The sequence below is a fragment of the Perca flavescens genome, chromosome 16 (genome assembly GCF_004354835.1).
Source record: "Perca flavescens isolate YP-PL-M2 chromosome 16, PFLA_1.0, whole genome shotgun sequence".
Taxonomy (NCBI): Eukaryota; Metazoa; Chordata; class Actinopteri; order Perciformes; family Percidae; genus Perca; species Perca flavescens.
Window position 1 is genome coordinate 21,346,044 of NC_041346.1, and position 16,172 is coordinate 21,362,215.

General features: G+C 34.2%; 1 protein-coding gene across 1 annotated transcript; it reads right to left on the reverse strand.

Moving 5' to 3' along the window:
• Positions 1-1,251: 1,251 nt before the first annotated feature.
• Positions 1,252-6,581, reverse strand: cplx4a (complexin 4a). The gene is made up of 3 exons (XM_028601100.1): positions 6,418-6,581; positions 4,080-4,167; positions 1,252-1,479 (listed from the first exon to the last, which is right to left on the reverse strand). The coding sequence occupies exons 1-3, from the start codon at positions 6,579-6,581 to the stop codon at positions 1,252-1,254; spliced, it is 480 nt and encodes a 159-aa protein (XP_028456901.1).
• Positions 6,582-16,172: the final 9,591 nt, after the last annotated feature.

A 16,172-nucleotide genomic window follows, 5' to 3' on the forward strand; every position in this document is an offset into this window, starting at 1 on the left:
ACCTATTTCTTTATTCACTGCATTAGCCCTATTTCAGGTAGATTGGATTAATTGACGTTGCTTAATCTTAAATGTCTAATGGTTGTACAACAGAATCTCTGACCTTTTTAAAAGCCACTGAGGATTTGAAATGACAAGCATAAAGCCCCATACAGCAACATTACAGTTAATAAGCATAACAAAAATTGGGATGCTTGATAGTTTAAATTAACAATAAGTGGCTGACACTTGGAGCTTAGTAAAGACATGAGCTTTGAACATTTGTATTCGTGGAAAAGCTTCATATGACTGTTGATGTGAAAGAAGTTTTCCAGCACCTAGCTTCACAAACAAGCAGACATATTTCATGTACTGTATTCAATATACATATTTATTTGAACAATACATTTACAAGTACCTCCATGTGTTTCATCTGTATTTATGCAGGCTACATTGTTTTCATTTATATGGAATAAATCATTCAGTATTTTAAAGTTATTATCTGTGCAAATCTGCAAATGTTTCAGGCTGGACAGCTTTTATTATAATTCAAATATGTATGTGGAGAAATTCAAAATGAATCAACATGTCAAGACGTTTGAAAATGGTCTGCTTTGTAATAACACCGAAAGAAAAAAATAATCTAAATGTCATAATTAATTCAAACACCACATACAAAAAAATCTAGAATAACCAACAAACCAAAAGGAAAGCAGAAACATTCACACAGGTTTGAATTTTTAACTTAAATGATTTTGTTTTTATAAGCGAGTCATGGAATTAGCTTAACTCTCATTTTACAACAAACAGAGAAAAAGGTGAACATTATATCACAAATCATCATCATTTTTAAATGCATTGTGGCCTGTGAATGATGTGAAAAGGAATACCTGGCTGGGAAAATCACTTTTCTACATAATTTATATCTAAATCTAAAAAGGTTATAGGGAGAGATGGGGCACCGTGGTTGTAGTTTAAAGTATTTTGCAGTTATTGCAATGATAAGTTCTAAATTACTACCCATTCAAGCTAACAGGGAAACCTAGATGCAGAATTGTAGCAGTAATGATAACACACCTTTTTTTATTGCAGAGATGATTTGCCTTTTTAGTACTTATAACAAAATTGAATACTTTGTAGGCGGTTGTAACTGAATCCCAGACTTATTAACACAGCTCAGTCTGCAGATTCCCAGAAATTAATTTTCTTGTGTTCTTCTCTTTCTCTTTTTCTTCTCCATCATTCAAATACAGACGACCCCCATCTGGCCGTTCACATGACGGAGCACTTCTCCTCTGCTTTGCTCTTCAGCTCGGTGACGGTGGCCGAGGCCTTCTCCTTCAGCTGGTCCATGTCCATGTTCTGCAAGTTTTGAAACTGGCCCATGATGGAGTCCTTGCCCTCCTCCTCCGTGGCGTCCTCGTCCACCATCTTGAGCAGCTCCTCGGGCACGTCCACGTCGTCCCCGGCTATCTCAATCATGTTCTCATCCTGCTCGCTCTGCAGAGGACAACATCAGGGAGAAGACACGGTCAGAAATACAGACATATGACTGATTTTACATTCAGTGTGATTATTGATACTGAGGACACGGAAGTCTGTTTTGTCACCTATAAAGTAGCACAGTGGTCCTTATTTGGTATGCAATTGTAGCCCCAACGTTTTCCTCTCTGTGTTATCCAAATATATTTGTTATTTTTAAAATCTTGAAATGAAAAAGGTCACAACATTTTATTTAGAGGCTTGTAAAAGGTAGTATGTAATTACATTTTCTTTGCTTCGTTTTTTTTCTTTTGTTTATCCTGATAATAACAAAGACTGTATATTATTTGCAGGATAAATTACCTAAAGGCTGACTTAATGGCTTTTTAAAGTATTGACATGCTGTCTGCCAACCTGAATTCTAAAGCATACAGTTTATCTTCGACCTTTAACACTCAGACCTGACAAACATTGCATGTATCGACCACAGTTTATCAGAGGACATACAGTATAAGATGAACTATATGTTAACCTAATCTGCTGACTCCTTTTTTAATAATTACATTGTCGTTTAATTTTACTTATTTACTAAATTTACTAATTCTAATGTAACACATACAAACTTTAAGATTCCATTGGTCTACGTGTGCATTCTAATTATAAGCAAGCAATCAGGCAAACTAGGAAACAAAAATAGATGAACTCTAGGATCTGTCTTAATCCACATTCTGCCGTCGAGGATATTCTGCTGCTGTCTGAGTTTCCTACATTGTTATGAAGCAGACTCAAGTCTCCTTTGAGTTTACTTCATGTGCATTTTGCATCATTGAAATGCTAAATTCAAAGCCTTTTCCAACAAACTCAATGTAATCACATAATATCTGGAATAGTCATGCAATAGGCAATGTACTGGGACTACTTTAAACTTCAATCTGTGGGATTAGCTCAGTCCTGCTTTAGCCTTTCCTCTCTGAATCCCAACGATAGTCTAAAGATATCTTCTATAGCGCGGCACGAGACTCTAATTCCATTAGACTAACAGCACCAAGTTTATACACTAGTACCATTAAAAAAAATTATATATATACTTATTTTTTCTAACTCACTCTTGATAGCAAGTACATGTGTTCTCAACCACCTGTTAAAAGAAAATAATCAACAGAACAGGATCCCTTCAAGTGTCTTATTATTGATAAGAAATCCATTTAAAATGCATATTTCAGTTCTAATAAAGTCACTTTGTCATTGGTTCTTTTTCAAGCTGGCATGCAATGTAAACATCATTGAGGGGAAATAATTAGATTTATATATATAGCCTCCTGCCATTGTCCTGCTCATATATGTGTGATTTCAATAAATAAGACAAACAGTGAAAAGAAATGCACCCATTGTTTAAACCGGGAAACTAAACAATAGTTTAGTAGTAGTCTAATAGTCTGTTGCGTTAAACTATAAGAGATGCCTCCAGCAGCCGAGGTCATCATTGCATTCCGATGAATAAAAATCATGGTTTTAGAAAAGCTATATTAGAAATAGATTTTCACTCTTATGCCATAAAAACACCGTTCATTACAAGCACGTTTTGACTTCTAGATTAATTTATAGGATTAGAAGACACGCTACTGCTATTTATCCTTAAAAGGCATAAATAAAATCCCCACATACCTTATTTGCGCCTTCCATTACAGTTTATTTTTCTTCTTCTTTAACAGTCCTTTAAAATCGTGCAGTTGGTCGGTTTACATCCACTAAAGTAGATGTTGTTTTTTCTTAAAGCTAGTTGACACTGCCCCGTGCTCCCTAATGAGCCTGGGACACCAGCTCAGCTGCATTTGGCTTTGTAAAGCTCAAGGTGCAATATGGGACACATAGGCTAACGTCTCTCTGGTTGAACGTCTTCCTCACTAATCTACTGGCATGTTTTCCACCTCCTGTCGTCAAAGCTGCAGCTGCCAAGTGCTGCTGTTAAAGAAAACCTCATTTATGAAACAACTATTTGCAGGACACCTAGCTCAGTCATCAAATCCTGCTTTTTCTACCAACCACTGGACGGTAAAGCCATTCAATAACCACAGTTGGTTATAATTGCCAGCCCTAATTAAAAGACTGAGAAAGGAAGTATATAATCTGATTGTTTTTTGTTTTTAAATAGATACAGATACTACCTCATAGGTGTCGATTTGAAGCAATTGGTAACACTTTAATTTAACACCCCTATTTAGCATTCATAAGCAGTATATAAACATTTAATAAATGGTTTATAACTCACTATAATGTAGTTGTAAGCAGATATAAGTGTTTATTAATGTATTTGTCAACAATTATATCTCCTGTTGGCATCCATTAGAGGAGGCTGCTGTATAAACAGATTATGACAATAAAGTAAAATACCGTTGTAATAATATAAAATATGTCTTCATGGGAGAAGTTATAATTGCTGACAAATGCTTCACAAAAATGTTTTCCTTTAAACTACAGTATAGTGTGTTGCAATTTATTAGATATTAAATAGTGCTTTGTGTTCCTATTGAGAAGAGTTTACTAATGTATAGTATACATGACAATATCTGTTATGAAAATATGAGTTACACTAGAGCTGTAGGGATAAAAACACTTACCTTTGGCAGCCTGTATTTTTCTCTGAGGCACACCCTGAGTGTTGCCCTCTCTGCCTTCTTGTGTAAGAAATCTGCATCTCTTTCCATCCTGAAATAAAAAATAAAAAAAATGATATATATCTAGAACATCCCAGGTTGGTTCAAAGTAAGAATGTTATTTATTTTAATTTATTTCTGGAAAATGCAAAGGGGGAAAGCATCAAGAAAATACCACCAAGGTGGAATTGTATGGCCTTGTGTTGTCAGCAGTGTATCAATGGCTCAAGAGCAGCATTAGAGATCTTTTAGCATTTAGATTTTCTTCTGATGGCTCAGAGTCTGTTTTGGTTGTGTACATATGTATACATTGGCCCAATCAGATACACAACAGAGAGACAGATTAGCTCAATACAACATCCTCCAGTAACCCGGATTATTAAAGCAGGACATCATGTCTGCTGATTTCTATCTATCTATCTATCTATCTATCTATCTATCTATCTATCTATCTATCTATCTATCTATCTATCTATCTATCTATCTATCTGTCTGTCTGTCTGTCTGTCTGTCTGTCTGTCAGTCTGTCTTCCATTTAATTCAAGATGTACTATTATTAATCTCACAAAACATCTTAAAATCTATTTTTGATCTATTTTAAACTTACATGCTACTTTTATGCATGACTAACTGTATAGGAATTATGACATTTGCAGGTGCATTGGATGTTGCAGTCTATTAAGTGTCTTGTTATACTATCTGATGAAAAACAATTGACACTTTTACTTTTGTAAATTTTGTTTAGGTTTTTTGCAGAAAATATATCCTATTACTTAAATCTGAAATCTAAAATGCACCTTAATGTAATTGTACTGTCATTTACTCATCGTTTACTTCCTTTACATGCATAGAATACAACATAAACTATGCTGTGAATGAAGTGTGTTGTGACATAGGTGTTAGAAATATATTAAGCCTGATAGATGACGATAATAATAATAATATTTTTTTTATATCTTTGAATAGAGTTATCAAAACCAATTTTTTTGACTGTTGTTGATTACCTGTGTATTCAGTATTTTCAAGGCGAGACTCACGTACTCTCCCTCAGCCAATTAAACATGGGATTATTAGGCCAGACTGAGTCAAGAAGATTTGAAATCAAGCCAAGACGCCACAACGTCGTAAGCAGCAACAAAGTGGACTGAGGAAAACAAACTCTACATTTGTTAAAATGCTCGTTCTGGCCAGACAGATTAGAAAGATATTTGTAAAGTTTTGAAGAAAGAACATTCATGTTCTTTTAATTTCCATTAAACGTTTGTGTGCATCAGGATTTGTCGCTGTAGATCTGAATCCATCACTAGACATCTACAATTATAGAGAATGTTGTCATGTCTACTTTAAAAATAATTAATTTCCCAAACATAAGAATGGAGAGGCTGGATTAATCCTGTTATGTAATACAGGATCTGCGTGATGCTGCAAAATCTACTGTGTATCACAAAAGTCCAAATTTTAAAAGAAAATATTAGTCAAATTATTTTCTCAAATTGAATTTAGGGTGGATTAATCACATTGTTGTTAAGTGTACATCCGTACATGGTGGTGCACAAAAACTGCTGCTCATATTACTTTAAAGTTTTAAATGTCGGTCAAAATAAATAAATAAATACAAATATATTCAACAGGAAATAAAAAAGAATGACAATAAAATGCTTTAAAAAAAAAACACTGTTAGAAAACTAACTGTCCTTTGATGTGGACTTTTACATCATATTGAGATCCAAATAAATAGATAAATAAGTATAATTTTGCAGGATTTGGATTGCTTCCCTTTGCTGCACCATTACAGAACCTCGTTAATCATAGAATTTCAGTGTTTCCGTTTAAATATTGCAATATTTTCTGCCCTTGAGTCCATGTTTTCGAGCTGCGAATAAAACTGCTATTTTAACAATTGCTTACTCCATTATTTTCTAAACTCGAAAGCCCTTCAAAATGTTACCCATAACTGTTCTTGATGCAGAAATACTGTAGATGACAGATTATGGGAGATTATTGATCCAGGCATGACCATGGGCCTCAGTGCGTTATTGTGTAGAAAAGATCCACTGTAGCAACAGATGCATCTCTCAAAAACACAGCTTGCTCATTTAAGATCATGAATACAATAAATATATGAGTGTTTACATTTGGGTTAGGTTAAAAAAATATGGTGGTGCATACAAGGGGAAAGGAAACAGTGGAGGGAAGTAGAAAACAGCTTGTCAAGGTCAGATTGTACATTCTGCAGCCATACTGTTTCCCAGAGGCCAATGGCATCAATTTCAAATGGAACACTGTCCATGTTACTACTTACTTCTCCTCCACCACCTGTTTTTGGTACTCTTCATACTCCTCGCGTGTCATCCCTGCTGCTTTGGCTGGATCTGTGGGGGCGGCCTCCTCTTCTTTGTCACCTCCACCACCCAGACCGATCCCTGACAGGGGGTTCCCAATCATGCTCTTGATCAAGAAAGCCATCTCAAGTTGTTGTGTGACTGTTCACTCTGCGAGGGTGACAAAATCTTTTGTAGGTGAAAATGATGCTGCTCCTCTTATGGCGCCCTCCGGTTCGGCTTCCTATAGCTGTCAAATCCAGTGGTAGCTCTCTAGCTAACCTGCTGCTGGTCTATGCAGCCAAGGACACACTGACGACAAGCAACAGACACAAACACACACGTACACTAAAACACACACAACGGCCATAATCTGGATTTAATCCCCCCTGCTCTACTATGCTAAGAGGCAGATGGCCTGTTTTCTCTCTATATTTAAGTCATACAGATCTTTGTAGACGTTTCTCTTTATTCATTTTGACACTTTGTGCATTCTTTGGGAGAACTAGATGTAGCGTTCATCATTAAAATGGTTTTGGAGATGACTGTCCTCAGTTTGGGACCATGCATATCCACTAGTGCTTAATCATATTAGTAAAGTACTGACTGGCCCGTGTGCAGCTTATGCTGCTGAGACCAAGCAGAGTAGAGAGAGAGAGAGAGAGAGAGAGAGAGGAGCGGGATTACAGTCTTGTTTATCCCCCACTGGGGCAAACGTTCATGCCGTGCTATTGTTCAGTGGGAGGATGAGAGACAGGGAGGAGACAGCTCTCATTTCATTTCACCCTATCACTTCATCACTATCTGCAAGCCTTGGTGAAGGACTTGTTGAATACCCCAATATTCTTGAGCACCACAAAATATACCTAATGATAGTTATATGCGACCACTATCTTTAGCCATGAAACATTTAAATGTATGTAGTTTTTTTTTTAAAGAATTTTTATTGTAAAGGTTACTTAGCCTTTATTTAATAGTACAGTCAATCAGCAACAGGAAATGGGGGAACTGTGAAAGAGGGATGTCATTCCTCCAGAGATTTTAAACTGGATGTTGTGGTTACATGCTGCATCTTCTACCTTCTACCTTGGGCTTAGTGGTCTATCATTTTGTTTGCCACCTGTCATCCTCTTTGACAGTGCTAAGCATTATTAAATAAACACCTACTCTACACCTACTGTACCTGCCTAACACTGGGCTACATGATTGACAAAGAGATCTAAAGTGTGAAAGGTAAGTGGATGGTTTTTCTATACATTTTAGCTATGTTCAGACTGCAGGCAAAAGTGGCCCAAATCTGATTTTTTTTGGGGGGTCAAGTGAACAGGTCAGACTTCTTCAGAAGTAGTGTGAACACTTTTGAAGATTTTTTTCAAATCAGATTTAGACCACTTCCATATGTGGTCCTGAATCAGACCCAGGTCAGATTTTTTTCAATGCGGCTGCAGTGTGAATAAACCAAGGCAGATTTGATGCGACTTTTACGTCAATCTACATCGACATTTGTCACAATTATGCGTCTCTGTTTAGCTATTCACAACGCAGTCCCACCACTCTTGGCTTCGTCTCTGGATCCACACAGACCTCTGTAGTGAATTTGCAGCCATAACCCCTGAAAAGGCCAAAATAGCCAATTTGGCTCTCTTTCTCTTCATTCTCCTCCTCCTCAGCACCTGCTCATTAATGTTAAGGCTGCCATCACACAAACATTTTGAAATAAAAGTGAAAATGCTTACTTCCTCCATAACCTCCCTAACTTTAGTGCAACAGTGTGCAAAGGCCACATTTTAAAAGGTAATGTGAACAGCCAAACAAAATCAGATCAGAGCGAAAAATTCAGATTAAGCATTAAGACTTGCAGTGTGAACCATAGACTGTGGACGGAGCATGTGTGACGTCACCCATTGGTTTGTGGAGATCTGCTATGAGTCGTTGAGTTTGCCATTACGGGCGCAGCTATCCCGGTTGCGGATGTAACGATTTTAGACGAGAGGGAGGAGTGAGGGAGGAGCCACGTTACGTTACACATTTTCACTGGCAATCACATCATAGCCACGCCCTAAAACACCCCCTGCTTTATTGACGATTTTAAAATCAACGAGACCATAATTCAAAACATGAACATCATTCTGTGTTGCAGAAGAGTTAAAACCAGCGATTAAGACCATAAACGCATTATGAAAATGTTTACTGAGGTAATAAATCAACTGATAAGTAGGTCACTTTCTCATAGACTTCTACAGAAACGGAAATCCTTTTCCAACCACACGTGTCGCCCTCTGCTGGAATTCAGATAGAATGCAGTTTTAAGGCACTTCCGCATTTGCAGCACTTCCCCAAACCGGATGCATTGTCCATTAATATTTACAGTCAATGGTGTGAACGTAGCCTTTGTATAAAATCATTATGCCTTAGTGAATACTAATGAGTTTGATGTTCCCCTAACATTTCCTCTAGCGCCACCTTGAGGTTGGTGTTATGTTATCATTTGTGGTTGTTAGTGAAACGTCTCTGAAATATACTGACGTTTCTACGACATACTATGATGTTTTTATGACTTTTTTTACATACTACGACATACTATACTATCACTTTTTCATGAGGGGGGCCCAGCTACCACTCAACAATATCCAGAGTGTTTGCTGTCTGGCTCCACAATGATAGAAGGAGCTCCCACATCAGGACAGCAGAAACCCTACACATCTTCCGTCGCACACTGAAGACTCCCCTGTTCAGACTGCATCTTGGCCAATTAAAAGATATATAACAGTTTTTGCTTATTTGAAGGATTGTATGTACTCGCATGATTCTTGCTATTTTTGGGTGGTATCTTTATGGTTGAATGCAATTATTGTCAATCACTTTGAATAAAAGCATAATTTACATGAATAATGTCAATGGAATCCTATAGTGTACTATTAGGAAATTGTTAATGGCATAGTGTACTATGACTTATGTACTTATGTACTATGGCTTAAGTATTGTCATGATACTGGGTTTTTGTCCATCCATCCATCTTCGTCCGCTTATCCGGTGTCGGGTTGCGGGGGGAGCAGCTCCAGCAGGGGACCCCAAACTGGGTTTTTATTTCCTGTTTTATTTTGAAGGTTAACTCCTGATGTGTCATATCTGTCTTTACTTCCTGCCTTGTGGGTTTTTGTAAAGTCTGTTCCCTGTTTTATTTGTAAGGTTAACTCCCCATGTGCCTGCTCTGCCCTCATTTATTCCACCTGTGTTTATTTAGCATTGTGTATTTGATCCCCTGTCTCATTGTCAGTTCGTCTTCCTTGATGTTTGGAGGTTTTGTTAGCCTTTTGATTATTAAATTGTTTGACCACATCAGCCTGATTTTGTCTGTTTGTCTCCGTCTTTTGCTTGTCCAAGCGTGACAACTATACTATGACTTTTTACGACATTTTAATAACATGCTATATACCATGATTTTTTATGAAATACTAAACTCAGACTTTTTTATGACTTTTCTATGACTTTAAGACATTTTTATGACATACTTTACTATTACTTTTTATGACATTTTTATGACTTACTATACCATGATTTTTTTGGATTTTTTTAATAACATACTACTATGACTTTCTAAATTTTTTAAAACATACTATAATATGACTTGTAGACATTTTATGAGAAACTATATTATGACATTTTTAATGACTATACTGACTTTTTTTATCACATACTCTACAATGACTTTTTTTATGAAATACTGTACAATGACTTATTTTGACATACTATATGACAATTTTATGTGATTATTTACCATTACTTTTTGTGACATACTATACTATGACTTATTCAAATGTTTAATAACTTTAATGATTTTTTTATGACATTTCTACAATGACCATTTTGGCATTTTTTAACGACATACAATTGTATGCCATTTTGACATGTTTTATGACATACTATAACATTTTTGACATTTTTAGGGCATACTATGATAAGACTTTTTTTTTACATTTTTATAACATACTATACACGACGACAATGGTATTGCATACTATACTGTGATATTTCATGATATACTATTCTATGACGTTTTGGCATTTTTATGACATATACTATGACTTTTTGACCTTTTTATGACGCTATACTATGACTTTTTGATATTTTTGACACACTATACTAAGACTTTTGCGGCATACTATAATAAGAGTTTTTTGACATTTTAATGACATACTATACTGTAACGTTTTTGACATATATAGTACGTTTTTCGACATACTATACTATGACTTATTCAAACATACTATGCTATAACTTTTTTCAACACACTATACTATGACTTTTGTTTAGATAATATACTATGACTTTTTATCACTTTTTTTTTTACATACTATACTAGGACTTTTTTCAACATACAATACTATCTTTATTTTCGACATACTATACTATGTCTTTTTATCACTTTTTTTGACATACTATACTATGACTTTTTATCACTTTTTTCGACATACTATACCATACCTTTTTTATTACTTTTCATGACATGCTATACTATGATTTTTTTTATCTCTTTTTTCAACTTTCAATACTATCACTCTTTTCAACCTACTATACTATCACTTTTTTTGTCACTTTTTTGACATACTATGACTTTTTTCGACATACTATACTATGGCTTTTTTAACACTTTTTTTACATTGAATACTATGATTATCACTTTTTTCAACACACTATACTATAACTTTTTTTCATTACTTTTTAAAAATAATATACTATGACTTTTTTTTATCACTTTTTTGACTTACTATACTATTACTTTTTAACTTTTTTCAACATACTATACTATGGCTTTTTTATCACTTTTTTCGACATAGAATACAATGACCTTTTTTGACATACTATATTATGACTTTTTTGATACTTTTTTTCGACATTCTATACTATGACATTTTTGTCACTTTTTTGACTTATTATACTATAACGTTTTTTCTTCGTTTTCTAACATAATGTACAATGACTTTTTATCCCTGTATTCGACATAACATACAATGACTTTTTTCTGACATACTATACTATGACTTTTTTATCACTTTTTTCGACATTCTATTCTCTAACTTTTTAATCATTTTTTTTAAAATACTTTACTATGACTTTTTTCGACACACAATACTATGACTTTTTTAATCATTTTTTCGATTTACTATACTATGATTTTTTATCACTTTTTTTGACATACTATACTATGACTTATTTATCATTTTTTTCAAACTGCGAATACTATCACTTTTTTTGACATACAATACATAATACAATACAATTACTTTTTTGTATCTTTTATTGACATACTACACTATGACTTTTTCCTTACTGTATACATTTTGGACATACTAATTAATTAATTAATTAATTACATTTATATAGCGCTTTATCATAGACACTCAAAGCGCCGGGGGCTCTCTAACACCATCAATGTGTAGCACCCACCTGGGTGATGCACGGCAGCCTTACGACGCCAGATGCTCACCACACATTAGCTTGGTAGAGAGGGAGGGGAACATATTTTTAGTGGTGGGGAAAACTGGAATACCCGGAGAAACCCCACGCACACACGGGGAGAACACGCAAACTCCACACAGAAAGGCCCGGGACGATGAGGGTTCGAACCCGGTACCTTCTTACTGTGAGGCCACAGTGCTAACCATATACGTACTATGACTTTTTATTACTTTTTTCTACATACAATGAATTTTCTTTTACATTTTTCAACGTATTATGACATTTTTTTATTACTTTTTTCGACATTCTATACTATTACTTTTTTTTACACATATTCTACTGTATACATTTTTGACAAACTATATAACTATGCTGTGACGTTTTTTATCACTTTTTTCAATATCGGATACTATGATTTTTTTTAGACATACTATACTATGATTTTTTTCGAAATACTATACAATGACTTTTTTTTACACATACTATACTAGGACTTTTTATCACTTTTTTTGACAAACAATACTAGGACTTTTTATCACTTTTTTGACATACAATACTATTACTTGTTATCACTTTTTCACACAAACTCTACTGTATACATTTTGGACATACTATACTATTACTTTTCATTACTTTCATTTCAGGAAGAACCATACACAGCCACAACAGCCTGGCAACTCCTCCTTATGCTGGTCACCAGCCTGGTCACACACTGCTGTAGGATGGCATCCCAATCTTCAACCAGCATTTGTCGCAAGTCAGCCAACGTGGTTGTGTTGGTCACTCTGTCACGAACAGCATGCCCAAGCTGATCCCACAAGTGCTCAATGGGGTTGAGGTCAGGACTGCTGGCAGGCCATTCCATCCTCTCCACTCCCACATTCTGGAGGTAGTCTCTGATAAACCCCGCCCTGTGTGCTGTGACTTTTTTATCGCTTTTACTGACTTCTTTTTTTTAATCTTATATATTTTTTCGACATCGGATACTATGACTTTTTTCGACTATACTATAACTTTTTAATAACTTTTTTTGAAATACTATTCTATGACTTTTTCGACATACAATACTAGGACTTTTTATAACTTTTTGACATACTATTTTATGAATTTTTAATCTTTTAAAAAGCTTTTAGCTTTTTTGACATACTACACTATGACTTTTTTCTCACTTTTTTGACATACTACACTATGACTTTTTTCGACATACTATACTATGATTTTTTAATCACTGTTTTGACGTACTATACTATAATTTTTCATGACATTTTTTGACATACTATACTATGTTTTTTATGACTTGCTATACTATGATTTTTCATGGCATACTATACTATGACTTTGAATAAATCTTTTTTGACATACTACTATATATTTCGACATTAAATACTATGACTTATTTATCACTTTTTTGACACACTATACTATTTTTTTCGACAGACTATACCTTACTTTTAATCACTTTCAATACAATGATTTTTTATATTTTTTATGATACACTATATGCTACTATGACATTTTTTACCTTTTTATGACATACTATACTATGACTTTTTTGACTTTTATGTCAAACTATACTATAACGTTTTATGACATACTATAGCCTACTGTGGATTTTTAAATTTCCTATGACTGTAAAGTTTTCCTGACATACTATGACTTTTTTTATGACTTGTTAACAACTTTTTGTTTGGCACACTACACTTTGATTTGTTATGACATTTTTATGACATACTAGTCCATGACATTTTTAAGACATACCATACTTTCACCTTTTTTATGAAGGTGGCCCAGCTTGACAAATCCGGAGTGTTTGCTGTTTTTGCTCCACAATGGTGGAAGGAGCTCCCACATCAGGACAGCAGAAACCCTACACACCTTCTGTCGCAAACTGACGACTCACCTGTTCAGACTGCATCTTGGCCCATGAAAAGACAGAGAGAGAAAAAAAAGTTCTTTCTTTTGTTTCTAATTTGATGAATTTCATGTACTTGCATGATTCTTGCTATTTTTGGTTGGTATCTTCAAGGTTGAACGCAATAATTGTTAGTCACTTTGGATAAAAGCATCTGCTAAATGAATAACGTAAATTGCATCCTATAGTATACTATTATGAAATTGTTCGTGGCTTAGTGTACTATGACTTCTTATGACTTTTTAAAGACATAGTATTGTCATGATACTGGGTTTTTGTAAAGTCTGGTTCCTGTTTAATTTTGAAGGTTAACTCTTCATGTGTCATGTCTAATTTTACTTCCTGCCTTGTCCGTTTTCAATTGCCTGCTCTGCCCTCATTTATTCCACCTGTGGTTAATCAGCATTGTGTATTTGATCCCCTGTCTCATTGTCAATTCGTCTTCCTTGATGTTTGGAATTGTTGTAAGGTATTAGATGTTCCTGACTGTTTTGTAGCCTTTTGTTCATTAAATTGTTTGACTGCATCAGCCTGATTTCATCTGCGTTTGTGTCCGTCTTTTGCTGTCCAAGCATGACAACTATACTATGACTTTTTATGACATTTTTATGATATGCTATACCATGATTTTTTATGACATTCTATGATTTTTTTATGAATGTGATTTGTTCAAGACATACTATACCATGACTTTTTTTTAATTTTTTTTTTACATTTTTTACAACATACTATACTATGACTTTTATTTTAGTTTTTTGAAATACTATACCAAGAATTTTTATGACTTACTATGCTAGCCCTTTTTTAATTTTTAATGGCATACTATAATATGACTTTTTTATGACATACTGTACTATGTTTTTAAAAATTATGACATACTATATTTTGACATTTTATTACATACTATAATATGATTTTTTAATGAATCACTATACTATGATTTTTCATGACATACTATGACTCTTTTATTTTAATGACATACTATACTATGACTTTTTTAAATTTTTTGACGTACTACACTATGACTTTTTATGACATACTATACTGTGACTTTCTATCACATATTATACTATGACTTTTTATGACATACTATACTATGACTTTCTATGACATATTATACTATGACTTTTTGACATTTTTACAATATATTATACCATGATATTTTGACATTTATTATGATGTACTATTTTTTTTGAATGAATTACTATACTTTTTTTTTTACTTTTATGACATACTATACTATGATTTTTTTACTTGTATTGACATAATACACTGACTTTTTATGACTAACTATACTATGACTTTTTTACATTTTTATGACTTACTATACTATGGCTTTTTTGAATTTTTTCATGACATACTATACTATGACTTTTTAGACTTTTTATGACACACTATGATATAACTTTTTTTTGGCAAACTACACTATGATTTGTTATGACATTTTTATGACATACTGGTCCATGACTTTTTTTTCTGACATGATATTTTCATGACATACCATACTATCACCTTTTTCATGAGGGGGGCCCAGCTACCGTTCAACAAAATCCAGAGTGTTTGCTGTCCTGGCTCCACAATGGTGGAAGGAGCTCCCACATCAGGACAGCAGAAACCCATCTTCCGTCGCACACTGAAGACTCACCTGTTCAGACTGCATCTTGGCCCATGAAAAGATAAGAGAGAAAAAACATTCTCTCTTTTGTTCCTAAAATGTATTTTATGTACTCACATGATTCTTGCTATTTTTGGGTGGTATCTTCATGGTTGAATGCAGTAAATATGTGTCACTATGCATATAAGCATCAGCTAAATGAATAATGTAGATGGCATCCTATAGTATACTATTATGACATTTTTCATGGCATACTGTACTATGACTTCTTAAAGACAGTATTGTCATGATACTGGGTTTTTGTAAAGTCTGTTCCCTGTTTTACTTTTAAGGTTAACTCCTCATGTGCCTGCTCTGCCCTCATTTATTCCACCTGTGTTAATTTAGCATTGTGTATTTGATCCTCTGGTCTCATTGTCAGTTTGTCTTCCTTGATGTTTGGAAATTGTTTGACTGCATCAGCCTGATTTCATCTGCGTTTGTGTCCGTCTTTTGCTGTTCAAGCGTGACAACTATACTATGACTTTTTGACATTTTTATGACATACTTTACTATGTCTTTTTATGACATTCGTATGACATCCTATAGACTTTGTTTTAAAAACATTTTTGTGATATACTATGACATTTTTTTATGACATACTATACTATGACTTTTAGACATTATGCTATTACTATGTAACTTTGGTACTATGACTTTTTTAATACCTTACTATGACTTTTGACATTTTTATGACATACTATACTATT

Coding starts and splice junctions, on each gene's coding strand:
- cplx4a (XM_028601100.1), bottom strand. CDS start 6,581: ATGGCTTTCTTGATCAAGAGCATGATTGGGAACCCCCTGTCAGGGATC. Junction 4,168..6,417: donor AAACAGGTGGTGGAGGAGAA/GTAAGTAGTAAC, acceptor TTTTTATTTCAG/GATGGAAAGAGATGCAGATT. Junction 1,480..4,079: donor AAAAATACAGGCTGCCAAAG/GTAAGTGTTTTT, acceptor TGTCCTCTGCAG/AGCGAGCAGGATGAGAACAT.